The sequence below is a fragment of the Urocampus carinirostris genome, chromosome 15 (assembly GCF_059441175.1).
Source record: "Urocampus carinirostris isolate Australia breed hairy pipefish chromosome 15, RoL_Ucar_1.0, whole genome shotgun sequence".
Lineage (NCBI taxonomy): Eukaryota > Metazoa > Chordata > Actinopteri > Syngnathiformes > Syngnathidae > Urocampus > Urocampus carinirostris.
Window position 1 is genome coordinate 26,587,433 of NC_142363.1, and position 13,968 is coordinate 26,601,400.

General features: G+C 39.4%; 1 protein-coding gene across 2 annotated transcripts in view; it reads right to left on the minus strand.

Moving 5' to 3' along the window:
- The window catches only part of cnksr1 (connector enhancer of kinase suppressor of Ras 1), a 61,813-nt gene that overhangs the window by 25,810 nt on the left and 22,035 nt on the right, over positions 1-13,968 (minus strand). For both annotated transcript variants that reach the window (XM_088354880.1, XM_088354879.1), the window contains exons 3-4: positions 13,295-13,497; positions 11,256-11,340 (exon numbers count right to left, since the gene is read on the minus strand). In XM_088354880.1, coding sequence (XP_088211006.1) covers positions 11,256-11,340; positions 13,295-13,497 — 288 coding nt within the window. The remainder of the gene's footprint in view (positions 1-11,255; positions 11,341-13,294; positions 13,498-13,968) is intronic.

The window sequence follows — 13,968 nt, forward strand, 5'->3', positions numbered from 1 at the left end:
GTTCGGTCAAAAAATTGGTGCGATGCTAAGCGGCGCACGGGTGTAGATCGCTCTTATCGTGACCAACTGTTATTGCGTGCGGACGTGCTTCGTTATGCTTTCGCTTTTAATATAGGTGTACGAAGTGTTTTAGCCCCTAATTATGCCTCCGAAGAAAGTCAGTGCAAGCAGCAAAGTTGCTACAGGTGAAAAAAGAAAAGTAGTGCGTACAACTATTGCATTTAAGAAAGAAATAATAGCAAAATATGAAGGAGGTGTGCGAGTGATCTGATCTAGGGAATACAGCATGGCTAAATCTACGATCAGTACGATACTAAAGAATAAGGAGGCTGTGAAATCTAGTGATGTGGCTAAGGGAGTACAACAATAATTTTCCTTCCTCCTCCATCCCTCTCCCCACTGTCCACCTGCGCCTTCTGCTGACCACCACAAAGGTAAGAAATCCTAATCATAATTCTTTTCTTTATCCTTTTTTTTATCTTTACACATTCATGTTAGCGTAAATCTTTCGTACGGAAGATTACGATAACGCGAACTTTCGATTAGCCTGGGTTAGCTTTATGTTTACGTTAAACATTCAAGGTAAACATTCAGGGTGTTGGAACGGATTAGAACGATTTACATTATTTTTAATAGGAAAAATAATTTCGGTGATCGAACAAATCGGTTTTCGAACAGGGTTCTGGAACGGATTATGGTCGAGAACAGAGGTTCCACTGTATGTATATATATAAATATATATACACACTGTATGTTGTCATTATATTTTCTTTTGGAGGACCGAACAAAAGAGCTTGATGGGCCAGAGGGCCGTAGTTTGCTCACCCCTGGTTCGAAGAGTAAATTATTCACGTTATCATGAATGTGCATGAATGTCAGCAAGTGGGTTTTTGGCCCAAAGCAGATCTCTTTCCGAGGTTGTCAAGGAAACCAAGACATGCCATCACAAGGGAATAAGGGAAAAATATGCAGCGCAACAACAAAAAGGTTGAATTCACCTTTGAAATATGCAAAACGCTCTACCTATATTTTCCTTTGACTTTTGTGGCGAAAACGTTGTCGTGGGCTTTCGTTCTCTCTCCGAGAGCCGGTTTACATTCTTTAAATATTTTCGATTTGTATGAATCTCAAAAGCTGGCTATAAAAAGACTCCCGCATCCATCGCCTTCTCGTTTTTCTTAACCTCTCTAATAAGGTCACACCTTCTCCATTTGAACCGTGCAATTTATCATTTGTTTAATGCAAAAATACTGTATATATCACAGTAAAATCACTTATGGGTATAAAACCACATCCAAATACGGAATCTATCTTAATCTCTGTATCGTGATACAGTTAGTTTCCAATACTCAGCCCTATTATAATTAAAAAGAAAACAATATTTGTAGTATTTAAACGTGCAACAAGTATATTTGCCCCATTATTTTCGGGAATTTTTTGTTTTATATATTTTATGATAATCAATTTTAAGAAGTTAATATTATAAATTTTAGCAAAAAAGCTATGTAAACAAATACAGAAAATAACCTATAAAAAAGTTAAGATCGTTAAGAAAGCCAAGTTAAAAAGAATTTATCATAAATTCAAGGTAAAAAATACAGTAAAAAACTAAAAATATAATTTAAATAACAGCCTTCTGAAATAGGATTTAAAAACTTAAAATATGAAAAATTTCACATTAATTTTTTTTTTTTTTTTAAAGGTTAAAATAGGACGAAGGTTAACGATACAACATAAACTAAGAAAAAAAACAATTATATTATTATTAAACTAATATTTAACTTTAACAAATTCTGCTAGTTTTGGGTACTACTTTTTAAATTTTAAAAGTTAGGATTCCAGCAAAATTAGAACTATACAAGCCATAATAAGTAACTAAGAAATACAATAAAATATGAAACATATAATGTAAAACAAGCTTAAGAAAATTATAAAAAATACAGTAAATGTTCAATAATATAACATAGAACAAGCTAAAGAAAAATATAAAAAAATACAGTAAAATAGAAAAACAACAAGCTCTAAAAAAGGTTAAATTACAAATAAACGTAAAAAATATAAAAATCCACTCCAAAAATAGTAAAAAATACAAACAAAAAATATCATAAGCTATAAAAATTGTTTTTAAATATCTCATGTTTTAGCTTCTTAACCTGTCAATGTTCCATTCGGTCATTCTCTGTAAATCAGCTGCCTTCAAAAGTCAAGATACAACTTTTCAAATCCACAACTATCAGCAAATGCAGCTGGGGTACCTGCAGACAAAAATTCCCATCACACCATCAGATCCACGTACCTTTCAAGTCAAAACCTCCCAAAAACATTCGACGTCCAAGTTCCAATTGACAAATCCCCTTATTTGCTGGTTCCCCTTCCGCCTTAGCAACGTGCAGACAAGAGCAGCTGATCTTCTATTGCGCTGGCCTTCGGGCTTTCGAGAAGCATGACAGCACACGCTCTTGACCAAAAAGAAATAAGAGACCTTTCTTCGGAGTCGAGCATGACGGGAGGCGCTCGGAGGAGCCGTGACTGACTGGGAATTCTACGTTACTGATGCGACATGTTTGTAACGCTTATCACAGCACGATGCGAGATCATGAGTGGACAACAAAGACTACAGACTGAAACTATAGCCTGTGGGCCACATACGGCTCGTCTGGCTTTAAAAGCGATACTCAAATTCAAAAACATGCAAAATGTGAGAATATAGTACATGTTTTTTTGCATAATATCTATCCATTATCTGCACTGCTTACCCTCAGTAGGGTCATGGGGGTGCTGGAGCCCATCCCAGCTTTCTTCGGGCAGTGGGCAGGGGACACCCTGAACTGCTTGCTAGTCAGTAGCAGGGCAACTCACTCGCTCATTCACACCTATGGACAATTTGGACCGGCCAATTAACCCGACATGCATGTTATTGGAATGTAGGAGGAAACCGGAGCGCCCTGAGGAAACCCACGCAAGCACGGGGAGAACATGCAGTAAGCAGCCATTGTACTCGGGAACCAACAACAAAAAACAGCCATAGCAACCCCGCCGGAAATAAACTAAATGAACACAGCTGACTAGCTGGCTGCTAAAGAGGGTTAACCAGGACAGATCAGCAGAAAATCGTAAGGCTGGCTGACCAAAAACATGCAGTAAGCAACCAGACTATTTGAAAACAAACAACGAAAAAAGGATGCCGCAACAAACATGAACCAAGCTGAGAAATAACAATGGACACAGCAGGCTAGCAAACTAGCTGACTGCTAATAGCGCTAACCTAGACCAGACAAAAATGGAAGTCTCCGGCTGCCTCCCGACACTAACAGTGAGCTATCCAGATAATATTATAAAAATTGCAAGACACGCAGCGAAAAACACAAAGGAAAGGCCACGATTGGCAACCTAAACAGTGGCTACATGAAAATGGAGAGCACACTGCAACAGCAGCAGGAAAACGTGCCTCACACAGCTTTTGTAGGTGGAAGCAAGCGACTCAAGTCGCCCTAGTGACTCGGTTGGCAAAGTTACAATATCTCCAAGCATAAATTACCTGTATGCTATTGCTATTCCCTACAATCGCCGTCTGTTTTGGACGTGTGTCATATGTTATTTCAACGCGCCATTGAAAAGAGTCTTGTCTTCGTCCGGTGACGTCACAGCTGTAGAGGATGTATGCCAAATCGAGCAACTTTGAGACTACATTTCTCGGCGCATATAATATGTTGCAACATAACTGCATGGTTGTGGGGAGGAACACTACATGTTCTGTGTATAATTGCAAAAACAAATGATTGGTCTTTTATTAACCCTTTAATAATCAATTTAATATTAATATTAATTTAATTTAATAGTCAATCATGGACAATTCATTACATCCAATACACAGCATCATCTCAAACCAGAAGAGCAGCTTCAGCGACAGACTGCTGTCACATTCTTGTTCCATGGACAGACTGAAGAGATAATTTCTTCCTCAGGCCATGAGGCTCTTTAACTCCACCGGGGGAGTAAAAGCCCTCAATAAACCCCACATTTGCATATTAGCCTATTTTTATTACAGTGTGTATTTTCCGTAGCACTATTTAAATACTCTATAGCAAAACGTTATATTGGGTATTTTTGTATATTTTCTGTATCTTTATTTCATTATTTTATTTTTCAACACAAGGATACTGCTGGAAGCGTGAATTTCCCTATGGGGATGAATAAAGTATCTATCTAAATCATCATCCAAAGTGCTAGATCCGTCCCACGAGCTGTATGTTCAACATCCCTTGCCTATGTTATCTTTTTTCCTCATGTGTTGCCGAGGTAGCAGATTCGAGACTGGCTTATAATGTGTCAATGAGATAAGAAATTGCATGCTTTCTTCTCAATGACGTCAATGCGGAGGCGCCGCGTTTATTGAGGTTTCCTCCATTGTCTTTAACAGTAAAGACCGCCAAAATAAAACTAAATTGCTGTACGGGAACCTCTTCTAATTGGGGGGCGTGTCTGATGTCAAAAACAGGCAACTTTACAACAGAACCCTTTTCAACTAGAGGCGCCCCCATGGCAGAGTCGCCAGACATTGAATACAATCAGTTGGCTTGATGGCAGACTTTATTATCTGATTAATTGTGCACTCATACTTGCGTCTCACTAATATACCTACAGCAAAACTCAGTTCCATCCATCCATCCATTATCTGCGCCGCTTATCCTCAGTAGGGTCGCAGGGGTGCTGGAGCCCATCCCAGCTATCTTTGGGCAGTGGGCAGGGGACACCCTGAACCGGTTGCCAGCCAGTCGCAGGGCACACAGGGAAAGACAACTCACTCGCTCATTCACACCTAGGGGACAATTTGGACCAGCCAATTAACATGAAATGCATGTTTTTGGAATGCAAGCACAGGGAGAACATGCAAACTCCACACAGGAAGGTTCGATCTCATAACCTCAGAATTGTGCCACACACGCGCTAACCACTGCGCCGTGCTGCCTTAACTCCAAACTGCAAAAATCTGAACCTGGATTTCGAAAAAGACAAGCGCCTTAATTAACTATAACATGACCATGTTACTCATTATTATCCCTGCACGCTCACCCACATTATGTTTTTTACTATCCACTTCTTTATAAAATACATCCTCTTTTTCACAGATTATTCAGATTCAGATTCAGATCTACTTTATTGTCATTCTAGTACACGTGTATACAGAACGAAATGTCGATACATCTGACCCGCACAGTTTCCTCGAATGTACAGATATAAGTAAAAGTTGTATTGTATTATGGCTACGTATAGTATTTTACCATAGTGCCGATAGTGCAAGAGGAGTAGCTAACCAGATGTGCAAAATGGGCAGTCAGGTTAACAAGTCAGGTAAACAGTAACATTAACACTGTAACAATAACGCTGTAAGTACAATAGTGCAGAGAGCAAATGTGCAAGGAGTGGCAAGCTATAAAGAACTGCCAGTAGTGCAAAAAGTCAGATTAGCAGCCGTTTAGATTTAGGTTAACTATATGTTAGATTGACCATTTAACAGTCTAATGGCCAGGGGGACTAGACTACTGCGGAACCTGGTGGTCCTGCACCGCACACTGCAGTACCTCTTCCCAGAGGCTAGCAGAGTGAACAGTCCATGATGGGGGTGAGAGGGGTCCCAAATAATGTTCTTAGCATGGGATAGGCAGCGCTTCTGGCCAATCGTCCAGGTTTTATAAATGACTTGCCAAAGCTTCTAAGCATCTGCTATACCGTGTAAAAATGTGTTCATTGCTGTTTCATTGTACAATGTAGAGCCTTCATATATTAAAGTACCAGTGTGTATTATATAGCGACCACTAGTGGTGTAAAAACACTATTGATTCAGATTATGGGCAAAACATGTGTAGGTGTACGTGTGTGTAAACAGATATATGTAATTATATTGTACAAGTTGAAAAGCTAAGGTAGCCGGTCCTGGTGTTCCTTTTAGAACTTAACAGCAACTTTAAGTCCCACTGCTGAAGCCTGCATGAGATGGTCACATCTTCAATGTTTTACTACTGTTTCCTTCTCCAGGCACTCATGTTAGCAACTTGATCTTGAAATCTTTTAATGGCCTTCATAAGAACTTTTCTTGCTAGCCGCTAAAGTTGGTCACTGACCAGCTCCAGCTATGGGCTCTTTTCAGCCGCTTCAGGTGTATCCAACTCGCAGTCTTTTGTAAATATCCCCATCTTTCATTTCCTTTTCCTGTCTCAAATTTAACTCCTTTTTGAGTAATTTTATAAGGGCACATTGTGTATTATTGAGCTCATCCTACTGGTAAAAGACTAAATTCAATACAAACCATATTGATTTGAATAATAAGCAAAATACATGAACAATTATATAAACATGCATTTCTAAATACCCCTGGGTTGAAAAAAATGTGTGTTCAACATAACATTAAGCTCACCTAGAAGGAGCTAACATGATTGTCTGCCATCTTGCTACGGGTACCCCAAAAACCTTGTGAAAGGCTGAGAAAAAAAAATGAGAAGGAAAGGGTGCAGTTTGGTCAATTTGAGTCTCCATAGCGCTATTGTTTCTTGTTCTCAGTAGCATTTGTTTTCGGTTACAGTGAGGGTCTGCTAGCCCTTCTCTGCTGACATAAAAAATATCAAAATTATGTGATGTTATCATATTGTGTCCATCAATATTAATTCAATAGTTCAAAATTGTCAGCTTCTCCCCTGGTTGCACTGCTTCCAGGCCTTCACAAAAAATCCTGAAGGCTGTGTCTCATAATGTCAGTCTTCATGAAAGCTTTTGGTTAAGCCAATAAGATTCCAAATTGGCATCTGAGAGCCTTCTAGAGGGCCTTGAGAAACGTCACTGGTTTCACAAACTATGGTTGGCTAGGGAAGCGGTAATATACCAAGGCGATCGTGCCAACAGCCATTTGATTTAAAGAGACCGAGCTGTACAAGGAAATATTTTATGTTGATTTAATAGCTTGGACAACTCTGAAGCGAGCAAGCGTTTGGCAAGCGGTATAAGGTTTTGTCTGCCACTTTCAGCCAAGGGGTAAGATCTGAAGCCTGAGCCCAAATCCGACCCGAATTTCGGGCCGGGTCAGTACATTACTGTCAGGCTGAGGTTCTGTCTCGCTTTTTATTATCCACCTGTCACTGTTCTTCTCCGTATCCGTTCACACAGTCTTGTTTAACGGCACTATACAGTCTTATTGTCTTGGCATTACATTGTCTTATTTAGATTTTGTTGCAAAGACAGGCTTTAAGTGTCGTGCGTCCACACAGCCCTTCAATTCTTTTCCCAACTGCCCTTTTTTCTTCCTGTCTTTCTAAATGACATTATAAAGTTGTTGGTTATGACCTAGTATTTGGATGAAGAGGGGGAAAAACCGTTATCGTACATCCCTAGTGAATAATGAAAGCTCAAGCTCAGTTTTTCTTGGCTGCCCTTTTTGCTTCCAGTTTTTCTCAATCATTTTAAAAAGTTGTTGATTTTTAATTCTTTGTTACCTTATATTTGTATGAAAAGGGGGGGGATAAAACCGGAATCAATCAAAAAACGGTTGTTGTGCATCCCTAAAGCTCATGCACCACACTTTGAACATGGTCTCCAGGACCTAATGGAAGGCATAGAATTTAAAACAGATAAAGAGGTCATACCTGTCGTACTCAGTTGCAAACAGAAACTCCGAAAACCGAATGCAGGTCTTCCTTCCGCTTAGTTTTGTTAGCTCTCAAACACTCAGTCTCTTCTGTTTTCACTCGAACCTACTCCTCAGTCACTTTGTAATCCCTCCCTTAAGTCCTTTAACACCGTAAACAATAAGTCACTGGCCCACTCGGTCAACCACGAGACGCAATAAAACATCCAAGCTCATCCTTTCTACTTAACGTTTAACATTCCTCCCTTGAGGACCTTGCTCTCTTAATTTCTTACTCCGAAAAACAAGAAATCTATCACGGTCACGTGACCACCGGCCGGCCCTCCTCTTGCTTCAGTCTTCGAGGTATAAGCGCCTTCAAATATGCCAGGAATGTGCAGATAACGCATGTGAGGCAGGTTTAAGAAAAAAAAGAGAGGCGGGGGAGATTGTGTTTTGGTTTCAATCAGTTGTACTTCCTTTCTATGGAAATGTGAAAACAGAGCTTCCCCAATCACATTTCTTTGTCATGCATACAAGAGAACTGAAAAGAAATGATTAACTGACAGGAGAAACAGGAGTAGAGTGACCTTTTCCCCCACAAGTATTTGTTATCTTTTCTTGGTATTTGACAGACCCTAAGAATATAGAAATGTCCGCCTAAATGACTCATCTTCACCCTAAATATAACAAAAACTAAAATTGCATAAGTTCATGTTGACCCCCGGGATAAGACATGAATCTGTTCTGAAGTGGAGACAGGTTTCATACACCTTTTTCATGGCCAATTTCAAGCACTTTTTAAGGACTTTCAAAGCCAATTTTCCAAATTCTCCAGTACCAGTAAAAGAGGAAATCTGGTGTGGGTCATGTATTTAGCAGGTCCACAAAGATATTTCCAATTTATATATGCAGTTTTAGTGACCCTATAACTATATAGATTGGATAGATTGAGAAATGAAACTGTGAGAGACAGAACTGGAGTAGTAGTGGAACTGAGCAAGCGTGTGGATAAGAAAGCACTCGGTTGGTTTGGACACATGGAGAGGATGGATGAGGAGCGAATGTTGAAGAGGATTTACAGAGCAGAAGTAAATGGAAGGAGACCAAGAGGAAGGCCGCGATTGACGTGGACGGATGGTGTTATGAGTGCACTGCAGGAAAGAGGTCTAAATCTAGTGAAAGCTAGAGCTCTTGTTGGTGATAGGAATGAGTGGAGAGGTGTTTTAAAAGGATAGTGGAATGTTTGGATGCCTTATAAGGGATGGGCAGGGCACCTGTATGATGCGGCAGGGGTAAACCAGTGAAAGCTGTCGGGCCCTGCTGTTGAACAGAAGAGTGCGTTGTGTCACCCTGACCCGAGTGACATGGCCGCTTTCTTCTGTCCCTGTGCATCTGGAGGGACAAAAGCACGACCAACCTGGGTACCGAGGTGCTTAACTTGTTGGGTGTTTGGGCATTTGGGTTGGCCATGGTCCCAAACATTTTTTGTGTGTTTTTTGCTACTTTTTCCCATTTTTCATTTTCTTTGTTTTTGTATGTGTTTGTCTTGCTGTTGGTCACCCCTCTCAAAGGCATATGACCATGGTAGATAGATAGGTGGATAGATATATGCACTTTTTAATGTTGCGCGTGTATTTATCAAGAGAAAGGATTTTTTAGATCTCGAGTAAATCATGAATCTATTTGTTTTTGAGACACAACTCTCCCATTATTGGTGTTGGGTAAAAATCACAGTAACATGTAGCTTACATTTTCAGTTGCAGAAAGTTCTTATCATTACTATTTACCACCGGAAAAACACAACCTTATGTTTTGCAATAAATGTCCATAATTGATAAATAATCCTAGCACTAAAACACATTTATTGTGCTCTGTTTAGGTGTAGCATGCACTTGTCCTCTTAGGTGCTACCCGTAGGGGGCAATGACCCTTCACAGGACAATGGCATAAAAACTGATGTCAGCTGACGTTACTCACGAGGGAAAAGGAAATGCGATGGCAAAGCAATGCCACCAGAGAGCAGTTCTGTATTTTTTTATCAGACATGTTGAGAAACATGGCAACTATTTCAAGCATTTACAAGTACTTCACCCAAAATTCAAGCACATAATCTATAAAACGATACATTAAAATTCAAACATATTCAAGGATCTTAAGCACCTGTACAAACCCTGGGGGATCGCAAAGGGAAATTGTTTTATAACGAGGGAAAGAAACCAATAGTAATTAGCTCTGAACCATCGGTACCCCAGATAAAAGCATCAAAGTATTACAATTATATAGTAAGTACTACTTAAAGCCTCAAGGTGCAATATTTGACCACTAGATGGCACTGTGTTTTCTGGTACTAGCAAGGGCCAATGATAGACGGCACAGCGTAGCATAAGATGGCTGACAAACATGGCACAGTGTGGATTCCATGCTGTAAAATACACATTTCTAGACCTATTATTTTTTATAAAAATCAGCATTGGTAATATAGTTCATGGCAGCACACCAGCTAAGTGGTTAGTGCGTTTGCGGTCATGGATTCAAATTCAGCCACCAGCCTTCCAGTGCCAAGTTTGCGTGTTCTCCCGGTGCCTGCGTGGGTTTCTTTCGGACACTCCGGTTTCCTCCCACATTCCAAAAACAACTGGTTCAGGGTGTCCCCTGCCCTAATATAGCTGGGATGAGCTCCAGCGCCCCCGCGACACTACTGAGGGTAAACAGCGCAGATAATGGATAGGTTATTTTGCCTGGTATTTAAATTAATGTTGTTGGTTTTTTTTTTTTTACTGAATAAAGTTTTTTGTACCACTAAGAGTCACTAAATATTACACACTGTCCCTTTTAGTGTATTATATAAGTATATGATGAAATAAAATTCTAAATATATATACATATATAAGGAAAAATTGACTTTTTGGTCAAGCCGGTCAAGAGGAGTTGGAAAATTTCCTTGCTTTAATTGCTTCATTTTAAGTAATAGTCCCCATCGTAGATTGCTTATGGCCATATTCCTTATAAAAGGTAGCGATTCAAATGCCTTCTTCATATTTCTTGATCATCTCAAGCTTCGTTTCTATGGTTATCATGTTTTTGCTTCTCTTTTTGGCTTTACTGCAAGTCTTCAGACCCATAGAAAATACAGTACATAAAATACAGTATTGTATTGCTGACGAGAAAAGCACATCAGATCCGCAACCTAATAAGGAGACAGACATTCATGGAGGAACCAATTACATATCAGCATTTGCACAATATACATCCATAAATAGCAGTCATGCTTCTTAGAAACTTAACTCTCCATACGCAGAAGACTGCAAAGTTAGAATTTTATCAATTTGGGGACATTAAAATAAACTTGCTGATGTTTTATAATGGGAAAAATGCCGCAAAGAAGGACTGAAAAAAATATATTTCACATAAGAAGGTAAAAATGTCATATATCAGGGGGTTTACTGTAACCATAAGCATTTGTTTTAGGATTTTTTTTTTTATGTCTGCACAAACAATCCTTGCCAAAAGTAGCTCCACCTACTCGGCACACAAAGTTTCAAAATCAAAATGTCTCACTTGAAAATACTTCCTTGATAACATTTACACAAACGTTTGCGTTCCAAAATTCGAAAACAAATGAGAAAAATCTACTGACCTTTTGCACAATCAGCCCCATTTCTTTGCACAGGCTCAAGATTTTCTTGCTGGCCGTGCGTCCGTTCAACTGAGGGAGCTGATACCTGACGAAGACACGTCAAGTCTTACCTCATTAATTCTAGGACAAAATAGCTTTTTTTAAACTGTATGCAATATTTCTTGAAAAATGGTATACAGACGCTCCCCTACTTACGACCATTCAACTTACGTAAAACGGTTTATATCGGAACATTTTTTTCGGGATATCGAAAAATATCCGGACTTTGCTGTAAGTTCGATTTTGCATTGTGTGCACCTTTTTCCGAGTACAGGACAGTACTTTAGTGCTTTTCACCGCTACCGGCGTGTGGCACTGTGAGAGGTCACCCAGCATCCACCCAGAAGTGAAAAAAATCTACTTACTTTTTCTAGTTTTTGTGTAAACATTCTATGCCGTATCTCCAGCGCGCTAAGTACTTTCACATTTTTATTGTTTAGTATCTCGTGCAGCCATTCAATATGGTCGATGTAAAGTGTAAAGAAGAGGCGAGCCGTTCCTTTTGAAATGAAGGTGGAATAAGGAAGCTTGATGCGGTTGGGAAAACGGTTGGATCGCTTTTTTTCGGCCACTCTCTAACACTAAGGAGGACCTCTTGAAGCGCATCTCCCAAAAGTAAGTTAAACTCAACTTTATTTATCTTCATAGAGCATAATATTTTAAGAATTTTTCATTTTTTAGTACAAAACAATACAGCTTACTTATACAGGCCTTAAACATACTTTTATAAACCCTAAACATACAAAATATAGCACTGAAGCAACTTACAAACAAATTAAACTTACGAACAACCGTCCGGAATCTCGTTCGGTCCTCGGCCAGGTCATACCCAAAACTTACAATATTGGTACCCGTTGCCTCCCTGCTTGGCGCTCGGTTTGCTCAACTAATGATTCCCAATGAGAGTTTGCTACACAGGTCTCATCCCATTATCACACTATTTTTACTCAAGGTACCAGATACAAATGTTAGGGAAGATAAGAAACCAGAACATGATTAAAAATCGGTAGCCCACCATTAATTTATACTATACAATATACAAACAGCACAGCAAAAAACATCCTAGCATAATTCTATTGGCTATGCGTATGCTGCAGTTATCATTAGCTCGCTCTGATATGTCTTTCCTCCCCTGCAGGATCACGTGTTGGCCCCTCCTGGTTGTGGTTTCCTGGCAGTTGTTTACCAACTGCCTCTGAGTCATCACCCTGCTTGTGGTACTTACCGTCTGTTCTAGAACATTCCATTCTTGCACTTTTTCACACCACACATCCTATTCTACCCGTCCCGCGCTCATGCAGATATCCTCATACTTTCATACAATAAGCAGCATCATCTAACAAAACACTCTATGCTTATATTTTGATTTCCTTTAATGCTTGTAATTTGATTTTCCTTTAGTCATTTTGTTTAACTTTTTTTCAGCTCAAACTAAACCTTGTAAGCAACAAATGTTGTTGAATACATGTGGCCATGCGTTTATATCTTTGAGGACGACAGAATTGCTTCCCACAATGCCTTTCCCTCCATCAATTCAGAATCTCGTGCGTTTTTTAAAGATTTTGCGAGTCAGCGAGACAATATTGTATTTCAGTGGTCCCCTTCCTTTTCTGTAGCACAGACCGTATTAATGTCTGACCATATTCTAGCGGCCCGGCCCAATAATAACATCAACAACGTGGTATCGTGACTACAAAATAGTGTGATTAAGAGATCAAAATTAACTCTTTTTTGTTTGTCAGCTGTATTGATTCTCTTTGCAATCAATTTTTGCAATTGTGATCAGGGATTTGGTACTGTATATTTCAATCAATATATTTCCGATCAATGGATTCACTAATACGGCACCCTAACCCTTACTTTAGTTTTAATTCCATGCGCCTTATAGTAAGGTGCGACTCATATATGAAAAAAAATATCACAAAAGGCTATTTTTGCATACAAAGCATACATTGCGCCTTATAGTGTAAATAAATATGGTAACTTTCCTCTTCACTGACCTGTTCAGTAAGGAGAAAAGTCCTTTGACAGATGCGATGAGCTCCACCACAGCGTGCAGTGCATCAACAGACAGTTTGGTGGCGCTCTGGTCACCAAAGTCATTGTGTTGCCAGCGACCTTGGATGCCCATCTGCAAATTGTGAGCTACGCTTCGCAGCTTCTCCGTCAGGCCATGCAGGTTTTCCCCGCTGTCGCCGTATGACTGATTTACAACAAGAAGATAGGAAGATATTAAGAAATATGACTCAAATATTCATCAGTGGAAGCATTATTACTCAAATGTTTAATTATGAAACATGTTCCAGATGATTACGGTTATTTATGTTAGTGTAGTCAGGCAGTGTGGGTGATTATAATGTTAAAATAGCTTTTTAGCAGGTAAACACAATCAAACACACACAAAAAAAACTATTGGGGACTGAAAAATATATACCGTATTTTCCGCACTATAAGGCGCACCGGGTTATAGGGCGCACCCCGATAAAATATTTTTTTGGTCTTATTTTTGACATACATAAGGCGCACCAGATTATAAGGTGCTACAACGGGAACGTCGACAACGTCGACAAAATTTTAATTTAATTTAAAAATAGACACTCCATTCCATCCATTATCTGCACCGCTTATCACAGAAACATCGAGTTCAGTCTAAAACAAGATACAGGGATACTAT